This window comes from Ptychodera flava, chromosome 14 (genome assembly GCF_041260155.1).
Source record: "Ptychodera flava strain L36383 chromosome 14, AS_Pfla_20210202, whole genome shotgun sequence".
NCBI lineage: Eukaryota > Metazoa > Hemichordata > Enteropneusta > Ptychoderidae > Ptychodera > Ptychodera flava.
The window spans coordinates 20,792,245-20,812,998 of NC_091941.1; the positions used below are offsets into that span (position 1 = coordinate 20,792,245).

At 39.1% G+C, this 20,754-nt stretch overlaps 1 protein-coding gene across 15 annotated transcripts in view; it reads right to left on the reverse strand.

Moving 5' to 3' along the window:
- LOC139149708 (serine/threonine-protein phosphatase 4 regulatory subunit 4-like) overlaps positions 1–20,754 on the reverse strand; it is a 62,528-nt gene that overhangs the window by 27,043 nt on the left and 14,731 nt on the right. For 8 of the 15 annotated variants that reach the window (XM_070721602.1, XM_070721599.1, XM_070721596.1 and 5 more), the window contains exons 3-9: positions 13,662–13,764; positions 12,939–13,086; positions 9,138–9,211; positions 7,964–8,070; positions 7,030–7,137; positions 3,670–3,791; positions 967–1,089 (exon numbers count right to left, since the gene is read on the reverse strand). In XM_070721602.1, the coding sequence (XP_070577703.1) occupies positions 967–1,089; positions 3,670–3,791; positions 7,030–7,137; positions 7,964–8,070; positions 9,138–9,211; positions 12,939–13,086; positions 13,662–13,764 (785 nt within the window). Of the gene's footprint in view, positions 1–966; positions 1,090–3,669; positions 3,792–7,029; positions 7,138–7,963; positions 8,071–9,137; positions 9,212–9,816; positions 9,853–12,938; positions 13,087–13,661; positions 13,765–20,754 lie in introns of all 15 variants that reach the window. The other 7 variants (XM_070721601.1, XM_070721594.1, XM_070721590.1 and 4 more) reach the window with 1 other exon arrangement.

Genomic DNA, 20,754 nt, shown 5'->3' on the forward strand with positions numbered 1-20,754 from the left:
TAATTACTCGCGTCAATCATTTACGTCCACGGTGAGAAGTATTGGCTGTATGATACGCCGACCGCGCCGTACGGCTGGCACCACGAAAGTTTATAATTTCAAAAGCGCGCCACTATTGGCGCGCACGCCCAAGAAATCTGCGACAAAACAGAAAAATACGCGAGAATGTCGCGGAATCGCGGCCTGGTGAGAACGCTGACGATGGATTCTACATGGCTTCCTCAAATCACGGACTTCTATGTACTCAATAAAGACGTTCTTGCCTTTACACTGATTTGCCGTCATGCTTTTGCACATAAATCAAGTTGTTGCATCCTAGTTCACCAAATTATTTGTCATTTCATTTTTGTTTATCATTCTGCCATCTTTATTTTTGTTTATCATTTGTTTCCTTTTTCTTTGTTGACGCGGGTTTGTACTGGCAACCGTACCTTCAGTATGAAAGGGTCATTGGTGTCTCTATGGAAACTCTATTGAAACTGACAGTACTTCATATTAACAGATAGAGAACTGTACTTGTGTTTTTGCTTTTGCTTTTAATATGCTTGTGTCACATTTCACTGACTTTTCAAGCTCTACTTACTATTACTATCAATTTGCTTTGCCTCAAGCACCTATTGTATTTTAAATGCATACTGCTTCATTTTTTTTTGCCTGGGCATGTAAGTAAATTTCCATAATATTATCCCCAGATGATGTCATAGAGTGCTATTTACAGACAGTGGTGTCACTGGAACGGACACTGCAAGCGATATTTATCTCAACATTTTTGTTCTCGTCGAATCCGTCCAACAGTTGGCTACATTTTGCTATCCTCTGAAAGCTACAATCAACCTGTAAATTAAGTATGGGGCTCACGCGTTCTGAACTACGACAGCTATTTAATTCTGTTATAAGGAAGAATTCTAAAAAAAGTAAGATAATTCTCACTTTATATTTTTCAAAATGAAAATTCTCGTATCTGACCTGATAAACCATGGCACAACCTTCCAAACTGGTGGGCAACGCTGGGCAGAGTTGGGTCCTCGTTTTGAAGGGCATTCTCACAAAATCTACACATTAACGGGATGATGGTGTTCACACAAGTTTCTGAAGTGGAGAAAGAAAAAAAAACGGCGTTTATGTCATTATGATAGCACACATTTGAAAGGAGGAACACTAGATGAGGAATAAACTTTACAAATATGAACTTTAGAGAAGAAAGTGTTGACTTTAAACAGCCTGTTTTAAAATTTCGTGATTTCCTGATGACGAAAAACAAGCAACAGCTCAGATTCCGAGCACACTAATGTTCAAATTATTATCATTGAAAACAAGTCATCGTTGATGACACAGTCCCCACTGTTAATAGGTACTTTGATTACAGGTCCTCAGAGAGGATAGAGTCCTCTTCATTAGGTCTGTGATAAAAATACTTTTGAATAAATTCGCTTGATACATGTCTGAGTTGTAGTTCAGGACATGAAAAAATGGTATAAATGGCCACATGGTGGCCATATTGGATCGTATCACAAAACAAATCAATGTGCATATGTATGACTTAGGTCAATGTCCTTGTACCAACTTTGATTAAAATCGGTTGAGATATGCCTGAGTTATGGCTTTGTACATGAAAAACTCATAACAAAATGGCCGCACAGCAGCCATATTGAATCGTATTACAAAACAAATTAACGTGCATATGTATGACATTGGTCAATCTCCTTTTACCAACTTTGAATAAAATCGCTTGTTACATGTCTGAGTTATGGTCCTGGACATGAAAAAACGTAATAAAATGGCCACACGGCGGCCATATTGGATCGTATTACAAAACAAATCAATTTGCATGTGTATGACATAGGTCAATGTCCTTGTACCAATTTTGAATAAAATCGGTTGAGATATGCCTGAGTTATGGCTCTGTATATTAAAAAATCATAACAAAATGGCCGCACAGCGGCCATATTGGATTGTATCACAAAACAAATTGATGTGCATGGCTATGACATTGATCAATGTCCTTGTACCAACTTTGAATAAAATCTGTTGAAACATGCCTGAGTAATGGCTCTGTACATGAAAAAATCATAATAAAATGGCCGCCTGGCGGCCATATTGGATCGTATCACAAAACAAATTTACGTGTATATGTATGACATAGGTCAATGTCCTTGTACCAACTTTGAATAAAATCAGTTGAGATATGCCTGAGTTATGGCTCTGTACATGAAAAAATCGTAACAAAATGGCCGCACGGCAGCCATATTGGATCGTATCACAAAAAAAATTAAAGTGCATATCTATGACATTGGTCAATGTCCTTGTATCAACTTTGAATAAAATCAGTTGAAACATGCCTGAGTTATTGCTCTGTACATGAAAAAATCGTAATAAAATGGCCGCCTGGCAGCCATATTGGATCGTATCAGGAAACAAATCAATGTGCATCTGTATGACATATGATGTAATCCTTGTACCAAGTTTGAATGAAATCGCTGCAGGCGTCTCTGAGATATCTGCGTGGACGCACGGACGCACGGACGGATGCACGCACGCACGGACATGACCAAACCTATAAGTCCCCTCGGACGATGTCCGTGGGGACTAAACATACACAGACGATTCACCTTTGCACTCTGCCAAAGCACATTCATCAGCACTCACCACTGAAAGCAATGGGTTGAGGACACACCATGGTGGTGAAAAGTTCAATATTAAGGCGGTACCTAAGTTTTCAAGAATCTAGGCAACGGTTGCTAGGGAAAATTTGTCAAATCCTGGAATATAAAGAGTTTTTGTGCATTTATTGACCCAAAGATGCAAAACAACAGCACCAAAACCAAGCAGACGCATGTTTACCGGTCATGGAATGTGTGACATCATAGATATGCAGATTAGCACAGCATGTTTTTGGAAAGATTAAGCCACTCCAAATTTGCTCAAAATCCCCTGAAATTTTACACAGTGATACTTGATATATACTCCTTCACAGTTCCGGGCATGGATTTGGTCATCCGTGAGACAAACACTATGTTTTGAAATGGCAAAAATCTACCTTATAATTCCGTACAGTTTTTAATCCTATTCCTGCCATATCTCAAAAATTATACAGAATTTTCTAAAATGCATGCTCAGCCTTATTTATCTTGGTGATGTCTACAATTCTGCAGAAATTAATCCTCTCTCTACCAGGCTCCATAGAAAATAAATAAAACTTGGGAGAAAGAGGATTACTTTCAATAGATGGAAAATTGGCCGACTTGAAAGCTTTTGAACATTTGCACAAGAGCAGAAGGCGATAGTGCCTAGAAAACTATGTAAACGGTAACAATTTTCACGTGCAATAGCGCACATTTGGAACACTGCCAGCCTTAGTGATCGTGCACGCGTTGAATCCTTCGGCATCACCTTAAATGTATACTGTCACTTGTTCCAATTTTGCCACAGATACCATGGAAAGAGAAAATCTAACCAATCACAGATTTTAAGCGGGTGGCCACTTTTTAAAAACAGCGCCCTCACATGGGCATTTTCAACACCAAGGAACGCCCCTTTGACCATATATGGGCATATTTAGATTACAGGTGACTGTATACCTTTAATGCAATCCCATGAACTTGTTACCAATAACAGTTACAAGAGAGGTGAACTTCCAGCACTGACTATTTGATAAGTGTTCATACTCACCATCATCTAGTAAACTAAGAAGGCTGACCACTGTTTCTAGAGCAGCTAGTCTTACAAAGCTTTCCTCATCATTGCTAAGTTCAACTAGTTCTGGTAATATTGCACTTTTCGTAGACTCAAGGCTGGGAAAAGAAAAAAACATGGGGAAAGGTTGAGTAAGAAATGTGCATTTGTAAACAGCTTATACCATTGATTTTAACCCTTTGAGTGCTGTAATTTTTCCCACCAAAATTTTAGTGAAACATTTTGCCAGATTTTATGAATTTTTCTGTAATTATTTTGATAATTTTGGACCAAACGAACGTCACATTTCCTAGGCTACAGTTTTTCATCAAAATTTGGGCAAAAATGTGAAAAAAAATTGACTGGGATACATTTTATAAAGGCGACAAAAATTGACTTTGGCGCTCAAAGGGTTAATTCCCATAGAATAATCATGTACATGCTACTACACTGTACATGCCCTCCCTCACCCCCACCAACCCCAACCCATATCAGTATAACTCTACTCCAAATATTAATATTATTACAAAATGAAGCATGGATAATGGGTGGAGTTGAAAGGGGTTGAAAGGTCTGGTGAAATCCTCATGGTGAAAATTGACAGAAATGCCTTTGATGATCTATAAAACAGTTACGTTCATTTCTGTTATCATTTAGCGCACGCGATTATCAAATATAGCGAAGGAAAAATGCAATGTGGGTGTGTCCCCAGCTCTGTCCAGTTGACTTTTTTCGCCTTTCCGATGTTAGCCCGATGCCGTATCCTATAAAGGGAAGTAAGTATTTCACACCTTCGTAAGCTCCCCACTAGGAGTAACCTCTAGAGTTTCCGTTTACGTAATTAGTATCATACTGAGAGTTCATGTTAATGCTCGCCACACTTGCAAATTGCGATGAAAACTTGAATTTGGCAAAAATTCTATTAAAACGTTCGCCACGCATGCAACAAAACTTTTGACGTGAACCAAAGCTACAGTTTCGCTGACTGATCGAAGCGAGCAATACTTCCTGGTTGAAACCGAGGTAATCAGAAGCAATGTCCGTGAGAGGGCATATTGGCCACTGTCACTTGTGGTTCCATACATGATGGCCGCTGCTGTGTGGTGTGCATTATGTATACCACACAGCGGTGGTCGTGTATTGAATCAAAAGTGACTGTGGAAGTGACGCATTGGATGTGTTTGCGTTATATATCCACAGTACTTCATGAAGTTATGGGCAGCGAAAGGAAAGTTGCTGTCACTGTTACAGAACTAAGTTCTTTGGTCTTTTGACTCCAACCAATGAAATTTTACATCTGTTTACATGAACGATACAACATATTCTCGTGTACCATTCTGTTTGATTTTTCTGAAATCATTTGAATTCCAACAACATTTTATTCAATCATCACAAGTAAACTTCCAACAGCAACACACTGACTTTATGCCTGGGGGGAATTTGAAGAATTCTACCAATGACCATCTGTGCATCTAAGAGCCTCAAGAAAATGGTAACCTCCTCATCCCTATTTCAAAGTTCCACGGTCCAATACGTCCCTTTTTATACCAGTGAAGTTGACGACTATTTTTTTTGTAGCAGCAAGGGTTGATACAGTCTTTCATGTGCACACATATGGAAACAGTAACAGAAGTGGTGAAATTAATATGGCAAGGTCTGTCTTCTCTCCCATGTGCTTCCCTCATCAGGGTGATGAGTGTTATACAATATTGCCATAATTGATAAATAATTTACAACCTAAAACCCCTACACAGAAACACAAAAATAAATCTGACAGGTTGGTAAACATGCCACACATGCTGTCGTGCTGTGTAAACAAAGGTCCCCCTCTGCTTGCTTGCCAGGGTTGCTATCCAGAAACCACATAAAACACTCGGCCCCGGTATTTGCACTGTGATGCAGGGACTTATCGACCTACCATATGTTTCAGAGATGAACAACTGTTGTTTTCATATGTGGTAACTCTCCAGTGAACTTTTGAACCCATCCTCGGTCCGGTCAGTCACCAACATGTTTTTCCACGGAAATTTCAAAATATTTTGCTCGTTGGGGTTACTGACATTGCTAGCGTTATTACAGTATTATTCAAAACACAGAGATAGAGCATCTCTCATTAAGAAATACTTTACAAAATTCGAAAGATTCAGAATACAATGATGCGATTTTTGAATAGCCAAGAATAACATTTGCTGATGTTTTACTACAAATGTCTCATTAAAACGAGATAATGATCACTGAACACAAAAGGGAAGACCCCGGGGCGATTGTCTTTTCTCTGAATCAGTGTATGCAATAAATAACCGCCAAACAGGGTTTTTAATACAAAAATCTGACAGAAACTGCTGCGGTGGGAGAGGATTTATAAATCACAATGCCAATTAGAAAAATAGAAAAAGTCTGCCTATTCAGCGATGGTACAGAAAAAAGCTATGTGAAATATTCTGGGACAGCTGGAGGGCATGTCTTCAGTGCAGTGTACATTTTATGAGAAGTCATCCTTCCCTAATAAAGTATTGTTGAGTCTAAACATGTCTGCCAGCACAGAACTTCTATGCGTTCTCCGTGTCATCAATATACCATTACCGTATAACCCTTTTACCCTCCATGTCCCTGGCATGGAGGTCTCCCTTTCAACATTGAACAAAAAGAAAACATTTGGTATGATATTCGTGGTTATCTTACATATTTTATCAAGAACAGAATGCATCCACTGTATTAAAATCTGTATTCTAGTAAAATTAATTAAAAGAGTTTGACTGTAGGCAATAGTCTAACTGTCAAGTTTTCTGCCAGAATGCCCAATCTAGCCTGTCATTTCGAATGTATCTGTATCTAAATTAAGCAACACCCCAAGCTCTACTGAAATTATCTAAAAGCTGGTAACATATTGAAAATACAGAATTTTTGTAATGACTTTGTGCTCATTGTCGATGCTGGCAATCACCTTGTGATCTAGGCATATTCCATGCCTGTCTACAGCAATTTAAAAATTTCCTCAATTTCTAAAATCCGCTGTCTTACCAAAGCTTATCCTTTCTAGATAACACCACTTCATTAGCAAAAAGATACACCTGCATGTGCCCCTAGTCAAAAGTATGCTACTTTCTGACGCCAAATAGCTGGCAAGACGGGCGTTGGGGGGACAGGTGACGATTGTATAGCCATGACTATTTAGACTGAGCCCAGCCAACCGATAAGGATAAAGAGAGCATGGAATTTAACATGGAATTACCAAATGGAATGTAATTTGCACAGAAAGAGAAATACATGGGCTTAATACTGCCAGAGACATGGAACACAGCTTTCAAAATGCCTGTACGAGATGGGGGTATACATTTCAGGTAGACATCGACTTACCCTAATCCTCGGGCAACTGCATCTAGTTGTCGACACATACAACCCCTGACTTCGTAATCTACATCTTGACAAAGCGACGTCACGAGAGGTAAAATTTCTTTTTTAATCCTGTTTTATGGAGAACAGAGAAAGGGGGAAAGATTGAGAATATTAGTACTTGGGCATCGGTAGATGTTTTCAGCCGGTTTAGTTTTCAAGATGCTGAATACAGGCAGGTATTGACACGTAATCCTAATACTGTATCTTTATGGTTTGCGAACATGATACGTCTTTCTGTGTGTGTACATTGCCAATATCTACCCTGAATCCCTGGCAAGCTAAATGAAATACAGAATTCAGCTCTCGTCTGAAAACAAACATTATACCCACGGCTACAAGAAATCTCTGCAGAGTTTGCCTTCAGTGTGGCTACGGCATGCCTTTATATTTCGAATGGAAATTGATTATTGTTTTGAAAGAGATCTGAGTTATGCTTCAAATTGAAATGACGAAACTATGTTTTATATTTTAGAAGGCAAATTTTCAAAACTTTTACCGTGACTAGTATTTCAAGAAAAGGTACTGATCAAAATGTCAACAATATGAGCATGAAATTTTCACTCCTTTCAGAAATTCATTATGTATAATCTGCCATCAAAAATGACAATATGTCTCTGTCTGCCTTGAAATAATTCTATTCACGTTGCTCAGGTAATTATACCCATTATCATTACTTTCAATGACATTTTTAATGATCACAGTTCCCATGCAATTGACCAAAGGTTAATAACCCATCACTGCGAGTCAATGCCTCGTAAAACACGTTGCCTTGCAGACAACAAAGGGACTCATTCTCACGTTACAACCGTGATGTCACGCTGAGGTCAAAGTGCAGTAGAGTTCACACGACAGCAATGTTAAAGGTCACACGGGTCAAAAAGCTGAGAGAACTCACATGAAGGAATCAAACTTGGTGGCAACCCGGCCAAGAATTTTACAGCTGGCAAGTCTTGAGTGGACGGACTGAGATAGCTGTCCCTTACTGATGGTTATAGTAAGAATCTGTTGAGAGATCAATAAACATGGTTCACATATTGTTTGACATGCTCTGTCTTCTCTGATGTTAAAGGAAATTGCTGAATCTTCATTGAACGATTGCAAATCAACAGGTAATCAACGCTGTCATTGATAATTCAAGGTTCCACATCCCCGTAAATTATCACGGGCACACATTGATCAGTTTGATCTGCTGGTTACATAGTATAGAGAGGAATTTCTGGAAGTGCTCAGAAAAATGTCACAGGCTTACATATTTGTTTAGCGGTAAATTTTGGCTTTCTTGGTGATGACAGTGCAATATTTCAAACAAAGAGTATTGATATAACAGAAAACAACTGGTCTGTTCACATGCACAGAATTCACAGCATACTAAAGTGCATGTTTGATGTCACAGTGGTGACACACGTCCCTCTATCGTTGTTGACAGGTTAACTTGATTTACACCACAGACAACTGTTTTTTCCCTTACCTTGGTCACAAATGAAATCAAATTGAGTTTTAACCCCTTGTTCTGCCAGGCCTGTTATTTCCCCAGTTACCAAGTCAGTAAAAAGCAGTATTAGCCAAAACATATGCATCCGCACCAACTCTACATGGTACGTTATAGCAGGTTTGGTCCACAAAATGGCATGTTCACCGTATCCATTGCTTTCAGCTCCAGGGGCCTTTGATCAACTAAGTCAATTTTTGATGCCTCTATAAATTGTAATCTGGTCAATTTTTTCAAATTTTTGCCAAAATTTTGATAAAAAACTGTAGCTATCAAAAAGTGATACCCATTTGGTCCAAAAATAATCAAAAAAGACAGAAAAATTAATAAAAATTGTTAAATGTTGCACTAAAATTTTGGTGGGAAAAATTACAGCACACATAGGGTTAAAATATTCAAGTCTTTGTAGAAACATAACAAATGGGGCACATTATTCCTCACTGGTTTTAACCGACTTGACCTGATGGTGACATATGAACTTGGCAGTATAAGGATGAAGTGTCATTTTTAACTTAAATTCTGAAGTTGTGAATTTGAACCAAGGGCTAGATACTACATTGGTATTCAGTTTGTTACTTACTTCTTTTTTGATGATATCCTTTGGGAGAAACGATATCACTTCTAATAGCGTCTCCAACCACGAATATGCTATGGCTGTCGATGGAAAAAAAAAATGAAAATCAAATTTCCGCGCTCTATACATTTTGTAAAGAAATTCAACGTTCAGACAAATCTTGGAAGAGAGATTGCACAAATATCTACAGAGGAAGAACATGTGGGTTTTGTGCTCATGCATTTCGTGTACATGAAGTCAGTGTGTTGTCTTACAAAACAAACACTCACATCATCATTTTTTATCATAATAAATATTTTCCATTCTATTCTGAGTTAAAAACTTACAAAGGCATACCAAAGCATGGCTGTGTTTTGCCAAGACTGGCCACAATAGTGTCATTCAGCAAATGCCATGTGCATGCTAGAATAGCCCCGGCTCTATGGCATGCATATTTCACTGTGGGATTCCACCATGCACTTAGTCTTCAACAGAATTCTTATCTTATCACCTTAAAGGAATATCTCATTCAAGTATTGATGTGGATGCCCATGCAGTGCAACAACATAAATTGTGGGCATTCTCCATCGGGGGAACCGGGTAGATGGTGATTGTGAGTAAAAGGCATGTCAAGTAGAAGAACACCTCTAGTGGGATAATTCACAAGTATTTTTTTTTACCAAAATAGTTTTGCTGGAAATCCCACCTTCAAGTTCCTGTTCTTTCCGTTTTTGCCTCAAAGCTTAGAAATCAGAAATTAAAACATTCTCTGATCACTGTCAAAAAATTAACATTTCAAAAAAAAAAGTCAAGCATCACTGCACAGCTGGGGCAACGGGCCTTGGAAAAAGATGGCAACGCAGCTCATCAACACTCAATGGCATTTGTCAGGGGTCTGTCTCATCTCAAATCCCGTACGGATTACAATGATAAAGAAAATTCACAAGACTAAATTACAGGATGAGTGTATTTCCAGTCCACTTGGCTGGGGAATAATAGCATTTTATTGACATGAATGATGATAGCATATTCCGAATGTGTCTTTACACTTCAAAGCTTATCAAGAGAATGAGGCGGTGGATCTGATGAGACCACTTCTCAGAGACAGCTTTGGAAAGTACAGTGGCACCTCACTGGCGATGGGAAGAGATTCGTTTTAATTTAGCGGGACACGGAATGAAGATGAATCAGCAGGCAAAGTTGTGATATTACTCTTAATAATTCTTTCACCGTAAGTGGATGATACTTGGAATTAGACGGTGTAGCAGGGACGACACGAAAAAGTGACGAGATGTTTCATTTGTCAGGCTTTCCTTCTCCAGGTGACATTGTGGGGGTGGTTTTCCTCTGGGTACAAAAAAAAAATCAGTAATTTGCCCAAAATCACTAGAATCTTGTCAGGGCCTCTCTTCAAAACATGAATCATAATCACTCAGGAGTTTGAATCAGTGTTGTTTTAAGCAATTCTCAGCTTTTTTTTAACACCTGAGAATACTCACTGCCAGCATTTACACTTGAGTACGACAGGGGAAAAAACCCAGACAGCACATCATTCTATTGAACCTGCTGCAAATAGCACTATGCATCCTAAATGCTGGCTGGAAAATAGATACATCTTTCACATATTAATTCTAGATAGAAATTTTCACAGCCATCACAACAGCCTGTGTATTGAGTATGCAAAACGGTACAGCAGTTACCTTTTAGATGTTTATTACCACACCAAAATGCTAGAAAATTTTTTATCCTGTTCCCAACTCGACGTCTCACATTCTTCAGTGCTGCTGATATCTAACCCCATCGATCTAAACATTAAATCTAATAAATCGTGTTGAAAAGGAAGAAACACCTTCTCCCCAGGATATCAGTCAAACAGGCGACAAAACTCTTCAAATAACGGAGTCAGTCACACACGAACTCTACTATTTTAAAAAGAGAATTGACAATTTCCTGTGGCTTTCTGGTAACATTTACACACAAAAGTTCACAACTTCTCCTCTTGCTACCGTAGGTGCCTCCTTCATTGACACTACGCTGTCGGCATGACGATAACAGAACTGATCACTTTCATGTGGTATGAACAAATACAGTTTCCAGGAAAAACATTTCTTATTTTTAAATAATTGCTACTTCTCTGGCAGGTCATCCAACTCAGTGTCAACTTCAGAGGTGAATTTTTAATGACTCCAAACAAGATTAGATGGTAATTTTTTTATCTATCTCCGAAGCAGGCCTTGGTACAGCAGAATATGGATCATCCACACAACTGTTTTGACTTGAATTTGAAAAGAGGACATCAAATATAACCTTTGAGATCGATTTGGCAATATTAACATGCTCTCTTTGACTTTGAGCCATCATTGCAGTTGGAAACACACAACACTGAAAACTTCAAGACTTTTCAGAACTGTTTCAGTGATAGATTGCAAAACGTTATCTTGCGCATGGAAACAGAAAATGAAGACAGAATACGAGTGCAGTTTTATTCCACTTCATCAAAAAAAGTCTTCACAACTACCATTCATGAAATGGGAAGGTTTATGTAAGGCCTGTAGTTCAATAGCACTGTAAATTATTTTGGTGCAAACTCTGCCAATTAATGGTTGTTGAAAGGTTCATACCATTCAACCATGGGGGGTGAGTAGACGGTGGGGAGGGACATGCAAATGCCAAAGTCTCCTATTCTCTACAAATGTAGGGTTCCAATATTCGTCTGTACGGGGAAAGGTGTTACATAGTTGCTATTCTACTCTTACAATGTAGTGTTACAGTGGTCCAATCCATTGGGAGGGGAAGGGGGTTTTCAGTTTTCATGCAGCCCTCCTCTTGTGACTGTACCAATACTGTCTTAAGAGTTACAGGTTCCTTGATTGTGTCCATGTCGTTTTATTTGGGATTTCTTTTTATAGATGTTTTATGTGCTCTTAAAGTTTACATTTCCCTTACCAGTTCCCAGTTATCCCTGCTTATTAGAACACTTCAGTGACAACAACGGCATTAGTTTGCAAAAACATGGGATTACATCTTGGCCATTGACACCAAAGGAGTGAAGAAGTTTCCTTAAATAAACACTCTTATTTCAAGTCAACATGTGAATGTAAAGAAATCGACAGGTACAATTTGCGCCAATGAAATGAAAAAAGGTCAGCTGTCCTTTGACAAAAACCTCATTATTGTATGACAGCATGACGATTCTGAGTGACACTGAAAGATCCCACTGTACATTTTTACTTTCTGCCATCTCGTGTGTGTGTGTGTGTGTGTGTGTGTGTGTGTGTGTGTGTGTGGGTGTGTTGTGTGTGTGTGTATGTATATATATATATATATATATATATTATATATATATATATATATATATATATATATAATATATATATATATATATATATATATATATATATATATATATATATATTCCATAGTCAAGTCAATAGACCTGTACCGGGGTATGTGTTTTTTCATATAAGTACCAGCCTGGTGACCAAATTTGTCTGGAGCTTAAATCCATGTAACCACCAATGCAATCCTCTTTAAACACTTGAAACCCATATTTAAAATATCAATTGCTAGGCAATGTCAATCTTGCAAAATACAGATCAGACAGGCTTCTCTGGGCAAACACCGGCACACATGTTACAAACAAATACGTGTGTACGTATCCACCCACTTGAATGAGTGGACCCGGGTAGGTAACACGACCAGATGTGATTTCGCCACTCACCAAAGCAATCATGGGGAAGCAGTTGAGGGATTCATCAGTCTGACTCTGTCTGCGGGACGACAAAGCAAAGCAAAACAATAGAGAAGACACAATGAGGTGTGCCATACCTGGATCTCGATTGTCTATACTCTGCAGCATACTCTGAAGAAACGTCTGCGCGAACACTGGGTAGCTGACGATTTGATTCTCTATTATGGTGAGGAAAGCCTGGGTTGCTGCCACCTGCACATCGCTTCCAGCTACGTGCAACACTTCCTGTAGAGCATACCATACACACACATCCACAAAGAAAGACTTTATGGTCAAGATACCCGGTAGATAAAGGAGTTTCAAGAATATCAATTATACAAACCCAAACAGTGGGGTGGAAAATTCGCTTGAAATCCTACCCAACAGATCTAAATCAAAACATTTATGGAGTATATGTATCTTTGTCATCACTGTTGGTCAGAATTTCAGCATTAGTCAAGTGATACAATTGTTTAGTTTCTTTGTTTCAAAAAATATTCATATTTTGTCAATTTACATTATTTATAGGGATCAAGAAAATGTGTGATAAGTTGTCATAGTGTGTTTTGTACTGATGTAATGCATCAACATTGCATAAGAGGGAATGTGTATGTTGATATGTACATCAAGGTAGCTCTGTAATTTTTAGATATCATCTTTCAAACATCTTTGTGAATTGCAGGAATCCACCCTTCCTGCATAATATGCAGTATTTCAAAGCTTTGTCAGAGTGGCAAATGAATAATCTTTATTCTGAATACAAGATCTTTGCTTTTCATAGAGCACTGGCTGCTGGCGACCTAAACCACTGTTTTTCTCACCTTGACTTTGGGAACAACTCTCTTCATACAATCGGCATTGTGATCTCTGAGTAGCTGGGGAAGACTCTTGATAACACTGATCCTCTGCACTTCTTGACCAGAGCTGTCCAAAGAAAACAGAGAAAAGTCATCACACAGGCTGTCGGTACAACTTGCCATTCTCCGACCCATGTCACTCTCCTGGCAATAAGAGTTACTGCACTCATTAGCTTGAGGTTCTAGCTTATCACATTTTGACGAGGACAAACAAGAAATTTTAATAAAACGCATTCCGGTCTCGGTTTACTGTAATTACTAATTTGGGAAATTCACGTCGATTCTTTAATTTTGGCCATCGGTAATGCATTCCAGTTGGGCTGGCACAGTGACACAGATTGGCTACATATCTGAGAACACTGTATGGTACCTGTTAGACCTTGCAATTGATTATTGATAAATGTCTGCGTCACCCACCGTGGACAACTTCACATTCTTTCTGTGGATGTTTACATCTGTACACAAAATTCCACTGAACGGTGAAAACTTTGAGAGAACATCATATACATGTTACGCACGTGATGAATTCATTAAATTCACTGATTTGCTTTTGTGAAGTGACATGTACTCAAACAAAACCATCATCGTTTCGCGGACAAAGGACGCACAGACAACCCACAACTGCACTTACACAGAAACACACGTACTGTACCCAGCCAGGTTACAGCCTTTGTGCATTCAGAGTTGCAACCCATGAGCCGGAATCACAACAGCACCCTGGCAATGAAAGATCTATGCACAACATACGGTACAAATGCACGTCCCCACATGTGTATCTGTCTCTCTGTGTTTTGTTCACTACATTTATTTCTGTACATACAGGCATACCCGGTTTGTTGTGTTTTCATGCGTCAATTGCACTTACATTACAATTCATTGGCATGTACACTTCGCATCGCTCTGAAGCTAAGCATTAGCCTAGCAAAGTCTATGTCACCGAACAGTTAGGGGAAAAATAAAGCAGACTGACTTACGGAATAACATTCGATTAGCCAGTCAAACAAATCCGATTGCTATGTGTGTACATGTACATATAGTCAACCTACATGCCCTACTTATCCCTTGGGTATTAGTATGACAGTATTAGAATTTGAAGCAAATTGAAGGGCCGGCAAGTTGGTACGCATAACCGTGCTCTAGTCATTAAATTTCATTCCACAAAACCCAAATGTACACGTATCCCAAACTTTTGAAAGCAAGATTCATTGCCAAGGTTTCTAGTTTCTCAGCAGATTTTGATTTATACTCAGATATGCAATATAAAACCACTTCCACAAAGGTTAAGAGCACTGCATAGGGTAATCCCTCATACATGACATGTTATCATGCATATCAAACTTCCTTGAGTAATTTAGAGATTCTTTTTCTTTCTTGTGTGCTTTTATGGTAGAATTGCTAAGTTTGCAAATGGTGTTATTTTCAAATCTCATTTCTGTCTTCCTCCCATGGCAGAGATCAGATAGATAACAGCTGCCAATGATATATTTGACTGACATTAACGCTTTTAGCATTCGGATATGAGGAATATAACCTCCACGGAGACTAATTCCGGTGGTGAAATTGTACTCTGTCTTCGTTCCAATGGAGTAACATTCATAGCTTGGATTGGCTCCAGTAGCCTTTCCTGACTCATCCAATTGCCACATGTGGATTGAATAGGGTATTTTTTCCACCCCAGATCACCTTGTAATCTTTGTGAATCTGTTTGGATAAATCAATGATAAATCATCAGAAATACCCAGCTGGCTAGCACATAGTTAAGTGTCATACATGGATGACTTTTTTGCTGTGGTAAACGTCAACTGGTATTTTGCTTATGTTCATGGGGCATATACACAATGTATATGGCATATGGCCAAAAAATCAGTATAAACACCTCAATAATTGCTGGTGATGTAATGTGATTGCAAGTCACCAAAATTCTTCCCAAAGAAGTGATGAATTTTCGATCATTTTAAGAGAGTGGAATGCATCTTCCCTCTAGCTTGGCTCTTGTCTGTCTGGGCAGGAAGGGTGGGTGGTGCTCTCCAAAAGAAATGATTTTGCCGACAGCAGGCTCATAATAGACTGCCCGAATAGTTCCACATAAAAAATGCCTAAGTGGAACGCCGTGTCCTCAAGCCACATTTTCACAACACTTGATTTTTGACTGAAGATCAGGTTTAATTTGGTGTGAAACGCCAACTCAGCACTGATGCCAAGACAATGTACTGGCCAACACCTATGTGCACATTCCAAGCCGAGCCTTTCTCACAGATATAAACTGATTTTTTTAACATCAACCTCACATTCCAACTAAGTGCTGCACCATTGAATGGGTGACCATTATCCTTGATGGATTGAATCCTTTAGACTATTACTATATTTCACACCAGACACAAGTCAGCCATTGAGGTCATGCTGAGCTGCCCCCTATAGTTTCTTTGAACGCTCTAAAAATAGCTCCAGACAAGATAGTGGGGTATTTTTTTAACCACACAGAAAGAGAGGAGTGCATCTCTATGGTATGATTTAGCTATACAACCCCTTTCACAAAATTAAATTGGTGCACACCATTGTATGAAAGGGTTAATGTCAGTGGTCGGTAAGTAATGTCTGGTCAGAACTGGGTGAGCTCAAGGTCGTTTGAGGGTAGGGCCATGGCAGAACTGGTCATCTTTCTAGCAGATAATATCTGTCAAATGATTACAAGGCTCTTATGAAGCTCCATTAACTGCAACTTTTGATGCATTTTCCATTTATTTCTGTTTGTGAATTACAGTTTCTTGTTCCAATCAAATCATATCACCATGAGTCACGCCTTGTGTTCAAAACTTGTCAACACAGCCTGTGCACCACATTTTACTATCCACTTACTATCCAATCATAATAGCCACAACTATATTTCAATCCCGACTCTAATTCATATTGCAAATAACACAAAAATATCGTAAAACAATGCATTGCATCGATGAGGCTAACTTAGTTCAACATACAAAAGTTTTAGTTCAACATTAGGAAGAAGAAGAAGAATAAGAAGAAAACAAGAATTTCACTTGTTTTACAAAACAAGAGTAATTAAAATATTACAGAAAACTGAAGAAATTATCCTTTCGATGTCATTTACCAACTCTGCTACAGATCAGCCGTTTTGCAATACCTGTTTCACAGACACACTTTATCAGATCTGACCAAATTTACAATGGCAGACAGTGTGACCATAATATCCGTCACTCAGTCTCTGTAAATAAACCGTACTTGAAATCCATCGAACGAGGACAATGGTTTGACCAGTACTCCAACCGCTTTACAGTAATTCCTCCTCAACCTTGGCACACAAACCCATAGAAGTCTGTCATCACTGGTGGAGTGTGCTGAGCAAACGACTGAGTTTTCTCGGTAAAGTTTGCTTGGCAAATTTACCTTGGCTTTGTGACTAGTCAATCGCTTATTAACAGAACCTAGCACTGGAAGCCCTTCATTTCCCGCTGTTGACACACCGTAACCATAGCTACCGCAACCAGTTCAAATCACAAATATTATCTGTGATGTAGGCGTCCTTGACAGACGCAAGTCATCGCTACAGACTTGCCAAAGTCTGACACCTGGCGAACGGTCAAATGTTAAAAGAATTATTACTAAGCGCTAAATGCACCTTAAATACAAGAATATATGCTGCTGATTGCACATTTTTCTGAATTTCCAACACACAGATATCACCCCTCATACAGGGTTCACCACAGGAAAAATCTATCAATTTACCTACTTCCGCATCTAATGACACGCCATAGGCTAACACTGTTACAGTGTATTTAGTAACAAGGATCTCAGCATTGACATAACTAAATGACAGCGGCTTCACCGCCATCAAAGTCGACTTTACAGCACTTGCATTTACTTACGGGCACTTAAAGTCAGTGACTGTCCATGCGATGTTGGTATGGCTGTTAATGAGAATTTCTGTCTCACCAACTTGGGATGGTCAACGTTTATTACAGAAAGGGAAAACCACCTTTTTTTTTAATTGAAAGCGCAAGGATGCCAGGGTTTCTGCAGAAACGGTTGAGGAAATTCATGGAAAATAACAACAACACACCTGAGCAGGTATCTTGAAAAAGTTTATAGTACCTCCCCTTACAATTATATTTCAAATACTCTAATAAACCATTACACCTGACATCTCAGCACATCAAACTACAGAAATTATTTCTAATGCTAAATTGGGCAGGTTAACTATAAAATTTCATCTGCCCGGCCAAAAATTTACCTGCCCACCAGCAAGAGGGGAGCCTAGTATTTCAAAATCTGACAGAAGCCACACAAAAGTGAGATACTTCAATCCCCTAGGTACAGTGCTGCACCCCTGAAACTAGACTTACGTGTGTAACATAATCCACATGGGAAGTAATTTGAGAACAAAACAGCCACAGTTATTGGCTAGGGCCATGCTTGGATAAAGAAAATGTTTCAAAAGATTTCTGTTTAACCCCCACGACCCCCAACAGTGCACACGGAGAAAGGACAACATTAAATTGGAATAGCGCTGTGTTGCATCGATAAAATCAATGACAAGAACTGAAGATAACCTCCCCATGACAAATTAAACTTTGTAGTCAATCTGAATCTTGTTGAACACCTGCAAACTGTGCAGGAGATATCCTAAAATATGACATTCACAGCAACCTACATTATATATACACATTCCTGTGTATGATATTAAGAGCCATTCTTGTATTCAAACATTTAAAAATACACATCCATTTTAAAATCTATGATGATGAGCACTGCCAAACCGATGACTTATCAAACTGCGGGAACAGGTGGGAAACAGCTTGAATTGCACATTCATAGAATTCTGGTCGCACTTTGAACTGAATTCAACCTGGCAGTTGTGAACTTTAACCCCTGAGGACCACAAAAATTTTCTGCTATCAAAACAAAATTACAGTCTAAGGTATACATGTACCCAGTAGATACACAAGACACTACAGGGAGAAAAAGTGGTAAAATTTCAAAGGTGGTTTACAGAAACACCATGCCAGATCATGACAGAGATCTGCTATGGGCTATCACGGTGGTAAATTAGTAGAAGTACAGGAAATGGTTTATTCAATGATAGTGCTATCAGCGGTGAGACATTACTGACATGCCATGGTTGAAATAAATAACCACCAGTACACAATTGTCTGTGATGTCAACCTGAAAAAATTCCATACAACAGTATTACAGGTGTACATCCTAGGCAAATCTGCATGTTCTGTCATCACGTCTGTTGTTTTCTAAAAGACTATAAACTACAGTCTCTTTCACCTTGATATGACCCCTGACCCCATTCATTCCGGCTTGCCATTGATTGAAAAACCTGTTTGAAGGACAAGAACGACTGTTCACACCCTGATCAGTGTCAATGCTATTGTTGGGGTCTCCAGGGTGTGCTCTAATGGCAGTTCAGTGAGAAAACTCAAATAAATGGTTACATGGTCCTATAGTGCCCTGTCATTTGAAACTGGTGATATACGGTTGCATGGCTTGACGCAGACCTAAAAAAAGAGACTGTGGTTAGCCAAAATGCCGTCCAAATAGCCCACAGGCCAGAAAACATCTGCTCAATTATCAACCAAACCACAGGCAGTGAGGCGTACATGACCCGTATTTCAATCCTAATTATGGGACCACATTATTAATTTACTTTAAGTTAATAAACTCGTTAAACAATTTAATTTCATATAAATGACAGGTGACAGAATACTATTTATTTTGCAAGACCATGTGATGTGAGTTAGGTGCTGGTTCAATTAAATATCCACCCAACGGCAATTTATTACATGTATAGTTCCACACTACTGACAGAAGGTCAAATGAAACAAACAGTCAACTGCCAATGTCAAGGCCGGGTTTCACACTGAGTACAGTGAACTGAGTAATTCGATAAGCTATCACGATCATTACCATGAATGGAGAGTCCCTGGGGTTTCGACCCATTGGGACATACCTGTGGCAATAACAGAGCTCGGTAAAAGCCATCACTCCAACAATGGGAGACAGCCGCATGTACATGTACACTGGGGGTCTCCGTGCGTCATTACGTGTTTGTCTCAGCTACAGCTAAGCTTGACAACAGTCTCATCTCACTGCAGCCTATAGCAACTGTAACCAACATGGTCACGTCTTTTTAATTATTTTCATTTGCTCTGGGGCGGCTATGACGCACAGAGAATCCTACAGAACTGAGGGTTACTGAAGAGTTTGATTGTCGGCCACTGTTCCAAAAGACAATAGCATGCCTGTTGAGAAACCACAATACTACAACAGTGCAAATGATAACGAGGCAAAGCGCCATTAGCTATATTTAACCACTGCGACCGTCTCACAAAATATTTTACTGTACTCTGAAACACAAATTAAAATTGACTAAAACACTAGGCTATGCAAGTCAAGGTTCTTGAATTTTAAAATTATTCAACCCATCTCCAGTGTCACAGCTCTGACGTCAACAGATTGAAATTATAAATGTACAGGACAGTGACACACTGAAATTGCCCTATGTCTGTGGAGAGGAATGTTTACTTATCATACATTTTTTATCTCACTCGTAAAACTTGTACCACTTGATTAAACATCCAGCAGAAATACATTCAGCTGGGGCCTGGCAATCTGCCTGAGAGTATTTCTGTATTTGCCGACAATAAAATGTATTCAAAATCTCCATGTTGGAGCCTATGGCAATGTTCCTATCACTATAACGAGAAATTTCAACTCATAGCCTTCCTTCTTACCTTAGCAACAAAATAAGGTTACTCTGACACACTGACCTGCAGATAGTCGACTGCCTTCAGGATAAATGGACGTCAACCCACACAGGACATGCACAGGAGCATTCTGTTCTGGTACTAAGATACGGCACTGGTCAATTCTGCTCAAGTACCATGGCACATTTATGATGTGTATGCAAGTTTGGCATCGTTCAACTTCTCCCTAACTTACTGGGTTGTTTTACTTTCCATTTTTTATAATCTGAATCTTTGAAAATGATAATCAATTGGGGGAAGGAGATGGTGGGAGGTATCCCAGATTTCTA